Here is a 21224-nt window from a genome sequence, read left to right as displayed (position 1 = left end):
ATGGTCAACAAAAAAGGTGAATGACATTGCTAGTAAATAGTGGTGTAACTTTGTCACAACTCCCCACCCGTTAGTTTGCCAAATGTATTGTGTATCTTCTGAGAGGATAGCAACATTGATGCCTCAACCACCTCAACTTTTGGCATAAGGAGGTGTTCCATCACTAACTTTGGTGTAAGGTCATATCAGGAAAGTTGTACTAGAGGACCTTCCACCAACTAGTTGGGAGCTTGATCAAGCCTTAGGTGAGCCTTGGTTGATTCCCAAGGGAGTATAAAGAAGGGCAGTATGCCAAGAAACCCTAACAACCCTCTTGAGAAGAATCTAGCTAAAGATGTACACATACTCAAAGGTGACAATGAACTTAGAGGCCATAGTGATAAAGAGGCAAGGGAAGTTATAGAGGGTGCAAAAATAGAGTAAGGAAGATGATGGTGAGAATAAGAGAGGTAAAGAATGAATGCAACAAGGAGGCGACTGGGTATACATAGAGTGAGTGTCAGTCATCTGTGAGGCATCACATGAAGAAGCTTGAAGAATATAATCTCCATCAGAGTCTTCGACATCCATAACATTAATTTCCTCAATCTTAACACTGGACTTTGCAGATACAATACTGTGATTAGAGGACTTCTCATGCACTTTCTCTTTCCCCTTATCCTTGCACCTTTCATCACACAATTCATGACATTGTGGCCTAATGTGGCCCTTTTTCCCACAATGATGGCATGTAACATTTGCATTCCTGCCACACGATTTGCTACGTGATTTCCCACGAGACTTGGAGTGGGATCTCTGAAAATCCCGTCCGATAGCCACAGCCACTACCATTCTTTTGATTTCCATCATTCCTGCCTCTAACTATCAATGCATGAGAGACATGTGAGGCATCCAAATTCTTTCCGTTTATCTCTTCCTAAATAAGAGCACTCTCAAACATCAAATAGCTTAAGTGTAGTAGTAGAGGCACACAAAGCAGTATGAAAGATATCCCAAGAGTCATTAAGAGTGCCAAGCAAGAACAAGGGAGCCACATCCTCCTTGAAATCAATGCCCTACAAAACCAAATGTTTCACGATAGCATGGAACTGGCTCAAATGAGCAAACATAGTCAAATTCTTCTTCATGCAGCCGGTTTAACCAGTACATCTAGGAAGCATGACTTTTCTTGTCATACAAGTTCTTAATTTTCTCCCAAAGATCTTGTGTGCTTTGTGATTCCTCAACTACATTGTAGTGTACATGTTCTGTGAGAGACAATATGATAGTGGACTTGCACAATTCATCAAGCTCAAGTCATTGATTATTAAGCATTGTTGCATGCTGTTTCCCACTCAATCTTAGTGGTTTAACCTGCGATTTCTACACCAACACTTGCCATATTTGGCTTTTCCAATAGCCGTAGTTCGTACCATCCAACTTAGTGGTGTTGAATATAGCATTATCAGTGGAAGAACTAGCCATAATCCAAGTTGGAAACAGTGTAGACAATCAAAACAGCTTGTTGTATACTGCTGTAACAACCCAAAACCACGAGCAAATCAAGACAAAATGGCAAAGTACAAGTGACCAATGATGTTTTCCACCAATTACTATCAATGTACATCAAAATGACATGATTCAACCCAATAAATACATAATAATATACATAAAATATCTTGTTGTAATAAATGATAGCAGTGAGTAAATGAGAGCAAACAGTGAGCTAATAGAGATCCAATGACAATAGTGGCTACTAAGTCCAATCCTGAGGGAGATGCATATTGTGGCTCTCCAAGATATGTGAGGGAGAGAGAGAGAGAGAGAAATGTTATTGAGGAGAGTGAGATGTTGGTGGTTGGTTTCCAACATATGAGAGAGAGAGAGAGAGAGAGAGAGAGAGAGAGAGAGAGAGAGAGAGAGAGAGAGAGAGGAATAGGTTGTGGTTCTAATGAGGAGGAGAGTAAGATGTGGTGGTGTAGTGGCAGTGCTAGTGGTGGTAATGTTATTGAGGGGAGTGGGATGTCAGTGGTTGGTCCCCAACATATGAGGAGAGAGAGAGGGGGGAATTGGTTGTGGTTCTAATGAGGAGAGGGAGAGTAAGATGTTGTGGTAGTGGTGGCAATGCTCATGGAGGAGCAACATTGGTGCTTGATATATGCCCAAAAGAAAAAGAGTACCAAGTGGACTATGTGGAATAAAACTCTTGGTTGCCAAAAAAAGCTCGCTCCAAAAGCTTGCTTCTCGCACACACTCTCTAGGGTCGGGACATTTGGTTGGAAGATGGTTCCCACCACAATGCACACACTGTATGTGGAGTTGCACTGGCCTTCTCAATATCCCTTGTCGTTTGGCCAAGTCTAACTTCAAGTCAACTATCTCTTGGTTTTGGTCGATATTTTTTCCCTTATCTTGAGTGCCATGGCTTGATCGATCACTAAGAATTGTGATTCTCTCAATGCTCCTAGAGTTAATATTCTCTTGCGGTATGACTCTTGAGCTTCTCTCTCGCAACAAGTTGTCCACGTATATTGCCTCTTCAAAGACCCTAGTTAACATGTCCCTTTGTAGGTTTGGGTTACTAGCTAATGCCTTATAGAGTTCTTCATTTTGGATTCCATTAATAAACACGATGGAGATTGCTCTCTCATTGGGTTTGGCATCCTCTTGTAGAGACTTCTCATATGAGTGACATAGTCTTAGATTTCCTCCTTGTCTTTTCGTCTGACATTCATCAACCTGACAATGAGGTTGTTTGAGTATCTGGCTTCAGAAAATCTCTTAATGAAAAGTCCTTTAGGCTATTGAAGTTACTGCACTTAGTGTTTTCTAGACTAGTAAATCAAGTTTGTCCCTCATCCCCTAGTAGAGTCCAAAAGCTTGAGTATGCTAAGCAATGTCCATGAGACTATTTGCCTCATACACCTACTCAAACTACTCAATGAAGCTGTAAGGATCGTTACATGTCTGATACTTCTCAAGTTGCTTTGTAACTATATGTATCTTGGTTTGGCTTCTAGCATTTGGGGTGATTCCTAATTCAACTAGCAACGAAGTTGCTACGGCTGATCTGTTTTGCTCTGTGGTAGTGTTATCTAACAATCACTTTGTGAGAAGCTCAGTCAATTTAAGATTAGCCTCTATCGCTCTCTTCCTATAGCCATTTTCCCTCGCTCTATTTTTGCATGCGATGCTAGGACTCGTTGGATCTCATTGAGCTCTATCTCCTAGTGGAGTCTCTGAGCACATTGCTCCTTGTGTTGTAGCTGGCTAAGCATTACAAGGAAACTCTTCTTAGCCTCCTCTCTTCCTCGAGATTGGTTATGGTTTCATTTGCGGATCTCCCGTGGTGTGCTATTTTTGTTTGATGGTCATATCGTGATATGAGTTACTGTATGCCGATTGGAAAATCTCCTAGGTCAAGGTCTTGGTTGTCTATATTTGTGCTAACACTTGCCATGTTGGCAGTCTCTTGAACCACTAATGTGTCAATGAGGGTGATTAGGTTGGCTAAGGACACGTCTCTAATTGTGGCTCGTTCCTTTCTTCACTCAGTTATCAGGTGGTTTGAAGCTGTTCACTTCTCAATGTTGGGTTTCTTGGTTTGTTTCCGTGTTCCCAAAGATTTTGCAAGTCCTACTGGTGAATTCGTTTCTTAGCTAAAATTCCCTTCAGTGTGTTCCTTATTAACAAAACCACTTGGTAGGTTTACACTTACTCACATACTTGGATGGTGCAATGCAATGTGAGCTGTGCATAATCAAGCTTTCAACTTTTGTCATGTAACTAAGTGCCTACAATGCGACATGCAACCTTCAATGAGATCATTCACACACACACCGTGGCAATCAGTTTTGTATAGTTACAGCCCTTTTACGCAAGTTGTGATCACACCTAACAGTCAATTTTGATCCTCTATGAGGTATTGTGGGTGGTCCACCCCCCATGCAATCAAGTAGTGTCTCTATTGGAAAGTGAATTGCAAGGGACCGGCTGATTTGGTTAATTCTTGGGCTTATCAGGGTAAATTTCACTATTGGTTGGCTCTATGGTCACACATGTAGGTCTAGGATCCAGCTAGGGTCACCCGATAATTAGCTCACAACCTTTGGTATATTTGGGAGGTTTGGATGGTCCCTAAAAATGTACTTTGGTTTAGGTAGTCTTTCAATTCAGACATTCAAGTTGTAGATCTTTGGTTGTCCAAGTCCTAAACTCGGCCATCTAAGTGGTGAATTTGGCATGTCCAAATGGTCAGGTCTGACTCGAATACGGGGTGCCTGTTCGAGTCCAAGAAGGTGTGTTCGAGTGGATAGTTCGGCCATTCGAGATCATGCGAGAGTGGGCTATCTGAGCGGACTTTTAGGTTTTTGAGTGGACCGACTTGACCATCCAAGTGGCGACTATTCAAGTCAGAGAAGGTGTGTTTGAGTGGAAAAAAGGGACTCATCCATCCAAGGGGCCGATTAGAACTTAGGGCACCTTCTGAGCGGTGGGAAAAACACACTGAATGACACAAATCGATGACGAATGATGCAGTAAATCACATATACACCTAGCTATGATCCTATCCTTATTCCTCAATCTCAGTAAGGAAGGTTATGAGCATACCTGAAATCATCAGGAGTGATAATACAATGGATTTCTATTGTTGTTACTCTCCTAACCTGCTGCTCTCTCTCTCAATCTCTCACAAGCTCAAATGAGCTCTTCCCCCATTTTCTCTTCTTTTAATGCTCTCTCTTTCTTCCCTCATTCTCTGTTTTCCTTCTAAGGTATTCAAAATCTATTTTCTTTTCTTTCCTTGCTTTCCTACGTCCTGGTTGTTACAAAACCTTATATTTTTTTCTCTCTCTCTTATTTTCCCAACCTTCATGCATCCTATTAATAAAAAATATCCTACCACTGATCTAACTAACGTTCCTAAATCTTCCAAAACTTAAACTATCTGGCAAAGAAGATCGAACACCTTACGACTCCCTCTCTTCTGACCTAAATCAAGCACCATTTCAAAGACAAACTCCTACTCTATCGCTTGATTTGGAGTGTGCAAGCACTCAAGCTTGAATCCATTGATCCCAACAACAAAACCAAAATGTCATGGCTATCACTAGTAACAACCGAGACTCTATGAACCGCTTATCAAGTCAAGCATTTCAAGTGAGTGGCAATGGCTACCTCTCACATAGTCATGCACGCTCTCACACAAGGATGTAGTGAGATTACCATTGAATCCGATCATTGTGGTTCTCTTCCTTGAATCCTTTGATGGCTCTATGATTCAAGGTGCTAGCTCAAGCAAGCTCCATCTCCATGCTCCAATCTCCAACCTCCATAGCCGCATGAGCAAGAAAAGAGAAGAGAGAGAAGAACGAGAAGAAGAAAAGAGGAGAAGAAGAGCTTCTCCACGATCCCTCACTCTCACACAACATCACACTCTCCCTCTCATGCACAAGAAGGAAGCAAGAGCAAGAACAAGAAGAGAGCTAGTTTGCACACACACACATACCAAGAATGAGGTTATCCATTCACTTTTTGATTTTTATACATGCCTTTCTCCCCTTGGGCACCCAAGCCATTTCCATGACCGGTTGTCCAACCTTGGTGTTCTTTTCCACTCTTTTCCTATTCTTTTATATTCTCATGGCTCCTTTACATGCCTTTTCATTTACAACTTCACAAGAGGGAGCCTCATGCTCTTTTACAAAGGGCTAAAATGCGATTTATCTCTTGTGTGCCCTGTTCTTGATTTTTAAAAAATTTCCCATGCTTCTTGGTCTTCTTTTTCCATCAGGTTTTCTTTTTATTCTCCTTCTTTTAAGCATGGTTCCAAGGGTTAACATGTACTATAAGTGTAGTGAATACACAAGCAGCATACGCATAGGTGCCTTTACCACTGACAATTTTGGTATGACATAGAAAAAGCACACATCATCTATGTTGTATAGCACATGTTGAGTGTGCTATATAACACACATTTTGTCCTTCAAGCATGAGAAAAAGAGGCATACATTGAACACGCGTTATAGCATATTTTAATTTTGCTTTACAACAAGTGGTTGTGCTATATAGCACAACCTCTATGCTTTAAGTATGAGAAACATAAATACACACTTACTCTGATCTAGAGTTAACACTAATTGTGCTGTTAAAAAAAATTTCATACTTCAACAATGGCCATGCTTTTGGTGTGCTATGCAAAAAACACGTGTAAAAATGTCACAACTTGTGTGTGTATATGTGTCTATGTTGTTACAAGAATGAATTATATGCTCAATGTACACTTTTCTACTAACACACTAAGGACAATCATCTCTTTTCTTCAATGAAACATGAGTATGCTTAGTCCATACCTTAAGCATTGACTACTTTACATCACCATCCAACTTGTGAGAAGGGTGTTGTCATTTACACAATTCCACTAGCGATTGACTATTTTTACCATTAGAAAATAACCTATTTTGAGCTTCAACTAGATTTCTAAGATGTATATCTATCAATTTAGATGGTTGAGTGAGGCAAAGCTTATTGCATGTAAACAATGCATAAATTAAGCATGTCAATAAGTTTCTCTTCACAAACAACTCATCACAAGACTTTGGATTCTTGAGCAATTGCATTCATTCTTTGAGAGCATAGTTTATTCCCTATATGTTGTTCCTTGATATAATGTGAAACTCATGGATTACCAAGCACTTGCTACAAAATCTTAGAGCTTGTTTTCTTTCCAATATGTGACAAATGTCCAACAAAACTTTGTATAAGTATCTCTATGGTCTTCACCCAGATTACTTCCTCAAATGGTTTGTCCATCTTCAACTTCCTTTTTGCCTCTCCAAAGAATTGGGAGCACCGTCAACCAAGTTGATATTAGAAAAGGTAATGGTATGTACTTGTAGTTGAGTGGAGAGAGGAAGAATATACAAGCTAATTATTACAAGGCATTTTGTATTCTTGAGGAGAGAGAGGAAGAACAAGATAGCTAATAGTCTGTGAGAGAGGGAGGGAGGGTGCATGTGTGTGACAATGCACATCCATGGTCTTTGAGAGGCAACCATTTTTTTACTTTTTTCAAGATTAATAAAAAATATCTCTAAATTTTGTTAATAAAAAAATGTGCTACAATGCTTCGTACCAACTTGTCTCGGATATGGCTTCTTGTACCACCTATTCATGTTTTCACTTAAGGGATTAAGAATTTTGCGTTTGTGCATAATTTAACTAATATGCTTGATTATGTTACTCTATAACTATAAATACATTGCACTTTGATAATTGAAGTTGTAATAAATGTCTAGCACAATTTTAAAACAAAAATTTAGAAAAAAGACCCCACTTCCCCCCCTTGATGGCCCCATTTTACCCTCTTTATCATCAATTCTTCTACTTCCACATCCTCCCTTTCAAAGCTTACACACGATCCCCTAGCTTACTTTTAAACTTAGGGGAGGAAATTAATGGGGGATTACCCTTATTATATACTTATGTATACTTTGAAAAAACCTCCTCCCTCCACTTTTGTGATACCATATCCCTTGTGTAGTAGAAGGATACCACATTGATGTTAAGCCAATGTTATGGGGAAGGATGTCTATCTAATATCATTGTGTTTAACATGTAGGATAAATGTTAACATTGTAACCATGAGAGAGCTCACAAAACTTGCCACCCATCTTTTTGCTCTCAAGGATTATTGTTGGAGTATTGGGTGTAATTCTTATTAATACTTTATCTGCTTTGGAAAACCAATTTGTAGCATCATGGTTACTAGGACTTTACAAAATGCAAATTAGAAGAGCTAAATTTAGGCTTACAATTATCCTCATAAACCTCTCTTTGCAATGATACTTCTAAAGACACCTTTATGCTTCATGTGTGTAGCAACTAGTGGGTTATTGAGGGAAGCACTTGTTGCTTTGAGGTGCAAATAAATTAAAAAGGTTCGCCATGTCATATCTATACTATATTATTTTCATCGTGGCTTAGGGAGGCTGTGAACCTTTAGAGGGCCTCCTCAACCTAGAATACTAACCAAACCTAAATTTGAATTAAAGAGAAGGAGCTTCCCCCCCTTTCTCATTCGTCTAGTTCTAACATCACACACACACACACTCTCTCTCTCTCTCTCTCTCTCTCTCTCTCTCTCTATATATATATATATATATATATATATATATATATATATATATATATATATAGAACTGTTAGTGAGAGTTCTTTGTTGTCACAGATCCTCTGTCTGTAGCCATATCGAGCATGTATGAGGTTCATGCATTGCAAATACCTCCTCTAGAAGGCATGTCAAGGCCATTGCCCACGGCTCAAGTCCCCTCCTTCAATGAGAATGAGCCTCACCTCCCCATCCTTCTCTAGTCTAGTCTTTGCTACAACACTTGCAGACTTTGCCAAACTCCATCTCAGCATATACTCCATCTTAGCCTTTAGGTGCTTCAACCCTCTCAGTGATTTTGTTCTAGTAGTGGGGATAGAGATGGCTATTATCAAATGCACTGCATAGCTTGCAGCATGTAATGGGAATCCAATGTTCACCTTCTTGAATGCAACAAGGAGCTTGTGAATTGAAGGTTCACCTTCTTGAAGGCAACACACAACATGAACCCATATTTCCAATAGCTTGCAAATGCTTGCACATGTTAAAATGGGAAAGAGAGGGAGCATCAAAAGCTCGCTTTGTCAAAGCTCTCTCTCTCTCTCTCTCTCTCTCTCTCTCTCTCTCTCTCTCTCTCTCTCTCTCTCTCTCTCTCTCTCTCTCTCTCTCTCTCTCTCTCTCTCTCCCGCACTATGAGCAACCCAAACTGGTGATAGTTTGAGACTATAGTTGGAGGTGGTAGGTAGACTGAGGCAACAGCCCCTCCCCCCTCTCTCCCTCTGCATGGCAAGGAGGTAGCATTGGTGGAAAAGTAAGTAGGAAGGCACCTATGATAGAGTGGAGGTAGCCACAATGGAAGTAGGCAAGAATTGGAGATGGCTACAATTAGCAATAGGCTGACTGAAGTCGCAGCAGATGAGCAAATGCAGGCGACTGTGAATGAGAGAGAGAGAGTTGAGAGAGATGGTGGTTGGAGGCAATCATAGGGGTATTGATTGGAGGTGGCGATAGCCAGAAAGTAGTAGATGCAGACAATCAAGGGGGGGGAGAGATGGGGGGGGTGATTGGAGGCAACCACAAAGAAAATGGTTGAAGGTGGCCATAGCCGACAACAATAGATGTTGGTAGTCAAGGGGAGAGAGAGAGAGAGAGAGAGAGAGAGAGAGAGAGAGAGAGAGAGAGAGAGAGAGAGAGAGAGAGAGAGAGAGAGAGAGAGAGAGAGATTTTTTCCTAATATTAGGGTTTGAGAGAGAGAGGGGGGCCATAAATTTTTTCATATAACTATACTATATTATCTTTGTTGTGGCTTAGGGAGGCTCTGAACCTCCAGAGGGCCTCCCAAACCAAAATTTGAATTAAAGTGAACAAAATTTCCCCCCTTTCTCATTTGTGTGGTCCTAATATGACACACCCACACTCATCCTCTCTCTCTCTCTCTCTCTCTCTCTCTCTCTCTCTCTCTCTCTCTCTCTCTCTCTCTCTCATGGAGCCTCTTTCTATAGTGTTAGCAAGAGTCCTCTATTGTCATGGATCCTCTCTTTGTATCCATGCTGAGTATCTCTGAGGTGCATGCATTGCAGATACCTCCTCTAGGAGGAATATCAAGGGCATTGCCCACGGCTCAACTCCCCTCCTTCAATGAGGATGAACCTTACCTCCCCATCCTTCTATGGCCCTAGTCTTTGCCACAACACTTGTAGACTCTGCCAAACTCCATCTCGACACATACTCCATTTTCAACCTTTAGGTGCTTTGCCCTCTTAGCGATTTTTTTCCAACAATGAGGACAAAGATGGCTATTATCAAGCTCATTGCGTAGTTTGTAGCACGCAATGGGAGTCCAACACTCACCTTCTTTAAGGCAATAGGGAGCTTGCAAACTCAAGGTTCACGTTCTTAAAGGAAACAAATAGTATGAACTCATATTTCCAATAGCTCACATATGCTTGTACAGGTTAGAATGGGCAAGATCTTAAGAGAGGGAGAATCAAAAGCTCACTCACTCACTCACTCACACACTCTCTCTTGCTCACTTGCTCATTCTCTTTCTCTCTCTCTCTCATCGTATAGCAAGCCATAGGCGAAAGGTGGTGGGTGGGAAAGAGAGCTAAAGGCACACAATAGGAGGTGGTTCTCTCCTTGATCGATCTCCACTTGAAGAAGAGCTCTCTCTCTCTCTCTCTCTCTCTCTCTCCACTAGAAGCAGGCCATAATCAATGACAACAGTTCCAAACGATAGTTGGTGTTAGGTAGACTGAGGTGACAACTCTCTCTCTCTCTCTCTCTCTCTCTCTCTCTCTCTCTCTCTTCCCCCACCACAACAAGCAAGCAGCATAGGTAGGAAAGCATGAAAGAAGGTGCATATGGTAGAGTGGAGGCACCACAATGATAGCAATTGGTGGGTGATTTGTTGGAGATGGTTGCAGTTGGTGGTAGGCTTGTTGAGGTGACAACAGATACTGTTAGCCATTAGAGAGAGAGAGAGAGAGTGTGTGTGTGTGTGGAGATCGGAGGAAACTACAAGGGCACTGGTTCGGGGTAGCCATAGCCGGTGATGATAGATACTAGTAGTCAAGGAGAGAGAGAGAGAGAGAGAGAGAGAGAGAGAGAGGAGGAGGAGGAGGAGGTTTTTTAAAGCTAAGATTAGGGTTTGAGAGAGAGAGAGAGAGGGGGGGGATAATTTTTTTCATATAAATTCAAAAGCATGGTTGAATGGCAGTTAGGGTATTGATGCATTGATTGAATGATGGCAAACACTTGCCGAAGTGGGAGAAGTTGACATGTTACCAACACATCCCTTTGAATTTTGATGTTCCACCTAAGTGTGAAACCACCCTTACATGGAGAGAGAGAGAGAGAGAGAGAGAGGAAATGTTTTAGGGAGATATATATGTATGTATGTGTATATACATACATACATTTATATATATATATATATATATATATATATATATATATATATATATATATATATATATATATATATATATATATATATATATAGAGAGAGAGAGAGAGAGAGAGAGAGAGAGAGAGGTTGTTGTGCGAAGTTGAGAAAAGTAAAATACAATGTGTGGGAAAAGAAGAGAGGAGAGACAATGAGAAAAGTGAAATATAGTGTGTGAGGAAGAAGTGAGTGAAGCGAAGTTAGTGCGTGATCTTGCAACTTTGCTTCGCGATAGCTTTATAGTGTGTGAAGTGCGTAAGGAACACTAGTAACATACTATCTACCAAGATTTGGTCTATGTGGTTTAGCAACAACCATTCTCTTCCTTTTTAACATTTACCTCTAGTTAGGCTACGATCAATTTTCTCATAAGCCACATGGAAAAGCCTAATTGATTCATCTCAATGCTGAAAAAAAGAAAGATAGAGAAAATCAATCAAGAGAAGTTGAAGCATCTAATAGGAGGGCCCTCATAGTGAAGGTAATGGCCTATGACCCAATTAGAGTAGGGATGATGCCAGGAGGCATATTCCACGGCGGATTCTGTGAGGTTTTGCGGTGGATTCCGTAAAATTTTATTACCGGGGCTCATACACAAGGTGGATTCTTTGTGCAAAAAGTCGATGGGGATGCCTATCCTTTTCGAGCGTTTTGTTAATTTAATGTGTAAGTGGGTAATTCCATAGCGGGTGATTTCACAAAATACATATTTAAATTAATAAACGTTTATGAGTTTAGAGTGCGCACTCGTAATAAATTAAGGTTAGGATTGAGTTCTAACCAATTTATTTATTTTTGTAGCTAAAGACTGCTAGATATTCACTTTTGTCGGTTTAATTGTATTATTTTTCTAACAATTGTGAATGCTTCAGTTGATGTGTAGAGCAAGCAGCGGTGGCATTGGGAAGCATTGGAGGATAGCGTGTATTCAAATTATCATCAATTTTTGATGGGCGCGTATCTTAGGCATGCCGTCCATATTTTTACGCGCTTATTTATTAAAGCGCTTGATATTTATTTATTACTTTTGTATGCGCATGGGCGCATGATTTAAATATTTGTATTGGACATTGTATTTGGGTACCGCCTGACTCCTTGGGCGCCCAATAGCTCTAATTCTTTAGTGGTACAAAAGCAAACACAAAAGCTAAAGCGTGCTAATTGTGAATTGGGCTATTTTTTAAGCTTGAAGATGAATAATATATGAAATACACGCTTTGTGGAACGCTCACACAAGGCATGGGGGGAGATTGCACCCAATTAGTCTCTTGCTTCATGTCGTGCAAGCTTTCTTCCTTGTTTTTTGTGCAAAAATAGAGTTCTTTTGTTCTTGGGGACCTTTTGACGCTCACTACGCGCGCATATGGCATCCGATCTGTGCACCAAGGGATGATGCCAAATAGCAATTATAGTGCAAATGCACTCATGGTGGCAAGAGCCTTGGGAAGGGCCTATAGGAGCCATTAACCTGTGTCACACACTTAGAGAATGAGTTGAGCATGTGGATAGACAATTTGCTTTTGGCATATTACTCCATTGATCCAGATTTGAAATTGGCAAACCCTCCTTCCTCTCTTCTTGCTTCTTCACCAACAAAGAGAAGGACAATGGCCTACAATAGGAATATGAATCAACAATACTTACTTATGTTCATGCTCTAGTGGCCTTTGTATAGAGATGAATATCCACTTGGATAAGGGGCGAGGGCAAGATCATTGTGTTCATAATTTTGGGGAGAATTGTGCCAACACCATACTTGCACTCATGTAATGTAGTGCAAGAAAACATATACCACGTCCTACTTCATGGTTGTTTTTTGAACCTTCTAACCATTAGTCTTTTTCTTTTCATAGGCATGCCATGCCAAGCAGCATGGTTAAACAATTGCTACCAGAAACACATGGACGATGAAGCCTAAAGTAGGTAGCCTAAGCTATTCTTCTCTAAGATTTACTAACCTCATGTATTCGACTCATCGAACTACCTATCGTGAGATTGTGGAGATGTGTTGTCAAAAGAAGCTTACTAGCTAAAGCCAACCAAGTACAATTGCTTCAAAAGTGAGGGGGACTAATTCTATTGACATCAAACCATAGGCAAGATTCAAGACTACACAAGTGTGCAAAGGTTGTAGTGCAGTGATTTGAGTGTGGTGTTGAGCATTGTGGGTGCGCAGGCTCAAACCCTAGGTTGTTCGGTGTCCTCGGACGGGCGTATCTGTTCGCTTTGAAGAGTGCACACTATTGTACATGCGAATGGATACTACGGGTTCACACGATGCGGCGCTCGAAGCAAAGAGGCACGGAACGAAGGCGAGGGATCTCCCGAGTTGTCTCACAACCCAAGACCCAGAAACACAGAGAGAGCCTGGCCTTTCGTGTTCGGATGTAAGCAGGAGTCCGCCTGCGACTGCGCGGGAGCCCATCGGAAGTAAAGCCCTTCGTATGGATATATGAATCTGAGAGAGAGAGAGAGAGAGAGAGAGAGAGAGAGAGAGAGAGAGAGAGATCACATTCCCTTCGCCACCATCGCTCACCACTTTCTTGGGTCCCCTGTTTTTCATTTTTCAATTCCTCTTGTCAACCATTGTTATTTACATTTCACCTCCTCCAAGTCAAACCCAGCATGTCTTCCATAATTACGCCCTGTTGCCTCTTCTTACATGCAGCCCCCACAGCTTCTCATCAGCAGGACAAACGAGCTCCTTGTGTTGGTGGAGCTCCTGCTTTTCATGAAGTGCATTTGCTCTGTGGGGATCCTGCTCTTGCCTGCTGCCCGACTTCCTTCCGCAGCCCCGAGGTCGGAGAGGATCACAGGGCTTCCCTGAGAGCCCTGCTCAAACAGCACCATGGTCAAGAAAGCTGTCCTCGTCGGATGCAATTACCCCGGTACCGATGCTGAGCTGAATGGCTGCATTAACGACGTGTGGCGGCACAAAAAGATGCTTATAGACAGGTTTGGCTTCAAGGAGCAAGATATAACTGTGCTTATTGACACAGACCCTCAGTACATGCAGCCCACCGGTGCCAATATCAAGCGGGCCCTAGACAAAATGGTATCTGAAGCCAAGCGCGGAAATGTCCTCTTCTTTCACTACAGTGGCCATGGCGTCCGATTGCCTCCGGAGACTGGTGATATTGATGACACTGGCTTTGATGAGTGTATTGTTCCCTGCGATATGAATCTCATCTCTGGTTCGTCTCCTTGCTTCTTTGAATTCATTTTTCTTGCATGTTATGTGCTTGCACAATCCGGAATGAATGTCAACAGCTGCATTCAGAATTAAATGTCAATGCACATGTTTCTTTTCATTTCACCTGACATATACTACAATAGCATTCAGAAAATAAATATATGCACATGTTCCTTTTCATTTCACCTGCCATATATTGTTCACACTTGAGTTGGGTATCATTGAGAAGGGAGTTAGAGCTCCTGCGTCTCATTGATATTGCATTGCACCTTACAACGTCTTTCACCATACCGACTGCTTGTTCAAGTTCCTATGTGTTGGTTCATTTTCTTCTATAAATCATTGCTACTAAATGGTATGCATGAATTGTCTAGCTCATTTTGTTGTTTGCATATTTATTGCAGATGATGACATAAGAGATTTTGTGGACAAGTTGCCACAAGGGGTAACATTCACGATAATATCTGATTCTTGCCATAGTGGGGGCCTTATTGACAGTGCTGTTGAGCAGATTGGAGATAGTTGTATGTATGGTGCAAAGGCTGGCCCTAAGGCAGGTGCAAAGGCTGGCCCTAAGCCAGGTGCAAAGCCAGGCCCTAAGCCAGGTGCAAAGCCGGCTTCAAAGCCAGTTGCTAAGCCACCACCAAAGAAAGGTGGGAAGAAACGAGATGGTTCTGAGTTTGTGGAATCGATTTCTGAGAGTATACATGGATTCATAGAAGACCGTGGTATACACTTGCCATCATTCAGTCGTGAACGGAGGGGAAGCCAACTGGATCTTTATGTGGAAGAAGATGAATCATACCTAGATGTACCCTATGAGGGTGAGGGAACAGTTAAGAGTAGAGCCCTTCCCCTTGCCACATTACTGGAAATTCTAAAGCAGAAAACAGGAAAAGAAGATCTTGACGTTGGCATCATCAGACCAACTCTGTTTGATATATTTAGGGAGGAATCGAGCTCCAAAGTGAAGAAATTTGTAAAGGTCTTGACACAGGGAATGCATCATCATGATGGTGGCAGTGATAATGATGAGGAGGATGATGATGACAGTGGAAGTGGCCACCACCACCACCACCACCATCACTTTAAGGGTGCTATGAATGCTCTGGCTCAGCAGTTCCTTAAGCACAAGATTACTGAGGTGGACAATTCCGATGAGTATCTGAAACCTGCAATGGAGATGGAGGTAGTTGAGCGTAAGGTTGCTTACGCAGGACCCAAAGGACGACAACCAAAGGACATGGGTATACTGATCAGTGGCTGCCAGTCCAGAGAGACATCAGCTGATGCAAATCCAAGTGGAAATGCGAGCGAGGCCTATGGAGCTATGAGCAATGCGCTGCGAACTGTGCTTTCTGAGCATCAGGGTCCAATCACCAACCATGAGCTGGTCACAAGAATGCGGCAACTTCTGCAGAAACAGGGGTTCTCGCAGCATCCTGGATTGTACTGCACCAATGAGAATGCAAAGGCCGTTTTTATTTGCTGAGGCCCAATGATGACCTAGTCAGCTCTAAGCAGTTGGCAGGCACTTTTTAATTTCAGTGAAGGCATTGCATTGGTGGCAAGGTCGCATGAAGGTAGGCTCTTATTTATTTTTTGGGGAAGACAGACAAATCACATAAGTTGTAGTCTCCTCTAGTTCCTTACATTTTAGGGGGATTTCAAAGAAGCTGGGCTGTGGCTGCAGCTGGTCCCAAAGTGTGCGTTTGGTTGTGAACCTACATTGGCAAGGATGATCTTGAATCCCTCCGAGTAAAGGTACAACTGGTATATGGTATGCTAACTAATTTATGAAGTCCTTACTTAAATAGGAAGTATTAGGTAGTGCTTTATCCAGTAAGAACAGAACTCGAGTTTGCATTTATCGGAATGGCCTTTCTTTTAGAACTCAAGGAAAGATTTGAAAAGCTTGCAACAAAATGCAAGTTATTGTTCAAGTCCAAATTCATGGCAGGGCAAAGCTTTCAGTGAAAGGGTAATTCAGTTTATTTGATTGAAAAAGCAGAAAAGATAAATAACCGCAAAGCCCGTGTTGTGTGATGTTTGTCCTTATTGATAACGTGAATTCATAGAAAGGAGCATGGTTATTTGAAGTTACATCTGAGAAAATAGGCTTCTCCTGATGCTAATTACAAAACATGATGCTTAGGAGTCTTGATGCCACAGTTAAAAACAGGAGACAATAACATGAACATATTCATAATGAGCAATTAGCAATGGATCAATTTGCCAAAATCAGTTTTTATCCTTGAACTAGGTGGCCTTTATATAGGTAAGTACACATCTAAGTTGATCCAGAAAAGAGTGTCCAGATTACTTTCACTTCTATGCTTCAAAAAGTATACATCATAAGGAAAAGAGATTATGAGAAAGCCGGACGCCTAGTTTATGTTAATTCATTTCATTATGAGAAAGCTCTCTCTAGGGAGCAAGTGGTATTGCAACAAACATGCCCAAAAATCACTTCCACACAATCTCATATGTAGGGTAAAGGGGTCAATGAAGTGACGCCCCCCAAAAGCGCAAGATGTGTATTATTCCAACCTAGTAACTATGTTCCAAAAGTGATGCAACTATTTTAGCCAGATACATTTTTTTTCACATTACATATGTAGGCATAATATGAGTCAAACAATTGAGCCATGCAAATTTGTTTGATAAAAATATGAGAATGTCCAAATGTTTTTAAAAAAAGCTCCATATGTTATATATTGTTTGACTATTAAAAGACATTTATGTTACTTGGAAAAGAAATTATAATGGAAGACTTTTGGCCCCCTTACCCTACAATGGGTGAATTTTGCTAATAAGTGGCTTATTTTGTGTGCTCCTTTCTTTGGAAAAATCTTTTCTATTGTTTGAACATAGGTGTTGCTCTCCTTACCCTATATCGGGTGAATTTTGCTTAGTGTGGCTTTTTGTGTGCTCCTCTTGTGGTGCGACAACAATATTGGAAAATTGTTCTCTATTGATATTCACATCAGACCTTGGGGTGAGTCTAATTACTGATGGATCCATTAGTCCTATAGATGCAATATCTATATATTCTCGTTTTGTTGGTCCCATGCATCCAACAAATACATATCCTCTTAAATCTTCTTACTAATTCACAAGCATAATCACAAAGTAAACATACCTAAGTAATGAATATAATTCTTTTCAATCAACAAATAATTTTGACTAAAATAACACTTTTAACTTGAATAAAATAACTAAATAAGAAATAAACAACTCAAACTCGATTATTGCAACTTAGTACAATATGGTTTACATACTTGATGATGCTTTTTGAATCGCCACTAGGGCATCTTTCTTGATTCTCTAGGAGTTCTTTATGTGATGACCTCCTTTTCTTTGTGATGTCTCTTAAGGGTCATAGTTTTAGGATAAATTTGATATAATTTCCATACCATTGAGGAAAATCGAGAAAAAGCTAGAGTTTTCATGTGATTATAGAGAAGAGAGAAAAATCTTGGTAGATTTTGATAGAGCTTCCATGTGATTGTAAGACGAGAGGAAAATCTTGGTAGATTTTGACAGAGCTTCCATGCGATTGTAAAACAAGAGGAAAATCTCACTAGATTTTAGTAGAGCATATGATTGTGGAGAAGAGATGAAAAACCATTAGTTGAAATAACAAAAAGAAGAGGAGCAATAGGGCATCCTTGCCTAATGGTTCTTCTTAGAGGGAATGGGGGAATGAGGTTGCCATTGATTGCCATCCTCATAGAGGCATTTCCAAAAAGGTTAGAAATGAGTTTTATGAATCTTCTACTTAGCCCCATGTCCAATAGGGAGGACTGGAGAATGAAATCCCACTCAAGCTTGTCGTAGGCTTCGTCAAAGTCAATTTTCAAGATTTTGATAAAGCTTACACACAAATATAGAGAAGAGGGAAGATATTGAGAAATATGTAATGTCCTAGGTCTATATGTATGCATGAGAAAAGATGAAGTGAGTGTGTAAAGTGACTAAAATGAAAAAGTCAAGAATAGAGATACTACCCACTTTTGTATCTCTATTTGTCTATAAGAGAAGAGTATGGAGAATAAGAACGAAGAAGAAGAATATTGAACCCTCCATCTTGCCCATCTATCTTCTATTGTATCTATTCTATTCAGTCCTTGATTATCATCATTTGGTATCAAAGTGGGAGCTTCGATTTGGAGTGTGCTTGGAGCAAGGAGTGCGTTGAATTGAGGAGTACATTGAATATTATGCTTGTTGTCTATCAGTCAAAGGGGTAAAAATTTGACCCAAAGTAGCCCTAAATTAAGTGAAATAGGTGCACCGATTCAAGAAGCTATTGAAGATTGATTTGAGGGTGTTATTGCACCCGATTTGGAAGGAATTTGAAGCCATTGATGAAGGCTAGAAATAATAATATTACAATAAGGTTTTAGTTTACTTATAAAAAGCACATGGTTTTAGTTTACAATAAGGTTTTAGTTCGTGAGAAGAAGCACATGGTATCCTTATAAAAAGAGAAAGAGGGGGCTTTTGAATAGAGAGAGAAGAGAGTAGATAAAGCATATAAGGATTGGATGGAAAAAATAGGACATTATGTTGTATTTTTATATGCATTTTAGAGACACTTATCTCACACATAAAGAAGGCTAACACATGTAAAGATGCACAAGACATCATTTAGAAGATATTTGGCACTTGTACCGAGGCATGAAAATTTTAGCCTAAGCAGAGGCTTCATGGTGCTTGGTATAGTAATCCTAGCATTAATGATTGTGTGATTGAAATAAAGTAAATAGGCGAAGACTTGGCATCTATTAATGCACTAATGGAGGATGATAATTTGGTCTCTATTACACTGAATGGTTTTTTGTCCCACTTATAATCCATTGGATGATTCTATTTTGGTTAGAGATGGTACCATGCTTGACTTTGGAGAGCTCATTTCCCTTTTGCTTATAGAAGAGATAGAGCTTGGATTGAATGCATCTAGTAGTAAGTAGACATGCAACACCATTTTTTGTCACTAACAACGAGGATATGGTGGCACTTCTAGAGGTAGAGCATGTGGATGTGGCTCTTGTGCACATGGTGACTTTATGCCTAGAGGCAAGGGGACAGCCTATGTACATGGTAGATGATGTACTACTCCATCACATAAAGATGTAGCTTGTTGTTATTGTAGGCAGTATGCTCATTTTGGGTGGAAATGCTTTCATAAGTAGAATAGCATGAGTAGAGGTTGTGAAAGAACACAATATGGTCATTATGTATAGGACATGATGGCATTGGATATGTATCCAAGGAAGGCTCACTCTCTAGTTGTCATTTAATCTATGTAACATATTTTGGACAACATGGCACATCTATGTATGACATGTTAGTTTCATGATTTAGGTGCCACAAATCATATACCTAATCATGAAGATGTAAATGCCCCGAACAAGGTAGTATGCTTAACAATTATGATATTCACTTGTTTTCGAGATTTAATATAAAAGAGAATGAACACTTAAAGCTGAAAATGAAAATTACTCACAAAATTATAGCCATGAAAATGTAAAAGTAATGGAGACAAGATTGAGGGTTGAAGATGGGCAAGACATCATTTAGAAGATATTTGGTACTTGTACCGAGGCATGAAAATTTTATCCTAAGCAGAGGCTTCATGGTGCTTGGTATAGTAATCCTAGCATTAATGATTGTGTGATTGAAATAAAGTAAATAGGCGAAGACTTGGCATCTATTAATGCACTAATGGAGGATGATAATTTGGTCTCTATTACACTGAATGGTTTTTTGTCCCACTTATAATCCATTGGATGATTCTATTTTGGTTAGAGATGGTACCATGCTTGACTTTGGAGAGCTCATTTCCCTTTTGCTTATAGAAGAGATAGAGCTTGGATTGAATGCATCTAGTAGTAAGTAGACATGCAACACCATTTTTTGTCACTAACAACGAGGATATGGTGGCACTTCTAGAGGTAGAGCATGTGGATGTGGCTCTTGTGCACATGGTGACTTTATGCCTAGAGGCAAGGGGACAGCCTATGTACATGGTAGATGATGTACTACTCCATCACATAAAGATGTAGCTTGTTGTTATTGTAGGCAGTATGCTCATTTTGGGTGGAAATGCTTTCATAAGTAGAATAGCATGAGTAGAGGTTGTGAAAGAACACAATATGGTCATTATGTATAGGACATGATGGCATTGGATATGTATCCAAGGAAGGCTCACTCTCTAGTTGTCATTTAATCTATGTAACATATTTTGGACAACATGGCACATCTATGTATGACATGTTAGTTTCATGATTTAGGTGCCACAAATCATATACCTAATCATGAAGATGTAAACGCCCCGAACAACGTAGTATGCTTAACAATTATGATATTCACTTGTTTTCGAGATTTAATATAAAAGAGAATGAACACTTAAAGCTGAAAATGAAAATTACTCACAAAATTATAGCCATGAAAATGTAAAAGTAATGGAGACAAGATTGAGGGTTGAAGATGGGCAACCCCCCCCCTCCCCCCCCGAAGAAATGTATTTCTGCTCAACCCAAGTCCCTTAGGGAAGAGCTCAGTTACAATCAACTTGAGAGTGAGAAGAAGTAATTCTCACTCTCACAAGATCATGCAAAGATGTACAAACACACATGCATTATCTATTATGCAATGATAAGAAGTGATTTCTTTACAGTATGAGAGAAGAAAAGGGAAAATCAGCCTTCTCAATCGTTGAATAGTAGTACATGGATAGGGCTTGCTTCTTGTTGCTAAAATGGAAGAAAGAGCTTGAAAAGGAGGTGCTGTAATGAATTTACAGGCTTGCTGTCCTGTAAAACAGCAGTGATAGAAGAGGGAATATGACGGAATTTGGTAATGGAGAAGTGGGGGATGATGATGGGGATGGATGGGACCAGTTTTTAGTTATCTGTGGGTGCTGTACATGAGTTTACAGCAAAGAAAAATGATGTTGAATGAAGAAAAACGAGCTCTTATTTATAGGA

The 21224-nt window shown here is 40.3% G+C and overlaps 1 protein-coding gene across 2 annotated transcripts; it reads left to right on the top strand.

The window, feature by feature from the left end:
- Window positions 1–13229: 13229 nt before the first annotated feature.
- LOC148041567 (metacaspase-4-like) lies at window positions 13230–17003 on the top strand. Of its 2 annotated transcripts, none has more exons than XR_015691237.1 (3): window positions 13230–14230; window positions 14634–15812; window positions 15923–17003. XR_015691237.1 is itself a non-coding variant. In XM_087680787.1 (3 exons), the coding sequence occupies exons 2-3, from the start codon at window positions 13885–13887 to the stop codon at window positions 15719–15721; spliced, it is 1434 nt and encodes a 477-aa protein (XP_087536913.1). In that variant the 5' UTR covers window positions 13230–13466; window positions 13705–13884; the 3' UTR covers window positions 15722–17003. The 2 variants fall into 2 exon arrangements, 1 of the variants encoding a protein (XP_087536913.1); XM_087680787.1 differs by having other exon boundaries at window positions 13230–13466; window positions 13705–14230; window positions 14634–17003.
- Window positions 17004–21224: the final 4221 nt, after the last annotated feature.

This window comes from Lygodium microphyllum, chromosome 1 (assembly GCF_053477565.2).
Source record: "Lygodium microphyllum isolate KBCC chromosome 1, Lygodium_microphyllum_v1.1.10, whole genome shotgun sequence".
NCBI classification, from domain to species: Eukaryota; Viridiplantae; Streptophyta; class Polypodiopsida; order Schizaeales; family Lygodiaceae; genus Lygodium; species Lygodium microphyllum.
The sequence above is the reverse complement of the archived record's forward strand: the minus strand, read 5'-3'. Positions and strand labels throughout refer to the sequence as shown.

Bases quoted from the DNA above. Each gene is read 5' to 3' on its own strand.
- LOC148041567 (XM_087680787.1), top strand. From the start codon at position 13,885: ATGGTCAAGAAAGCTGTCCTCGTCGGATGCAATTACCCCGGTACCGAT. The intron at 14,231-14,633 runs GTTCGTCTCCTT...TATTTATTGCAG, and splicing joins CGATATGAATCTCATCTCTG to ATGATGACATAAGAGATTTT.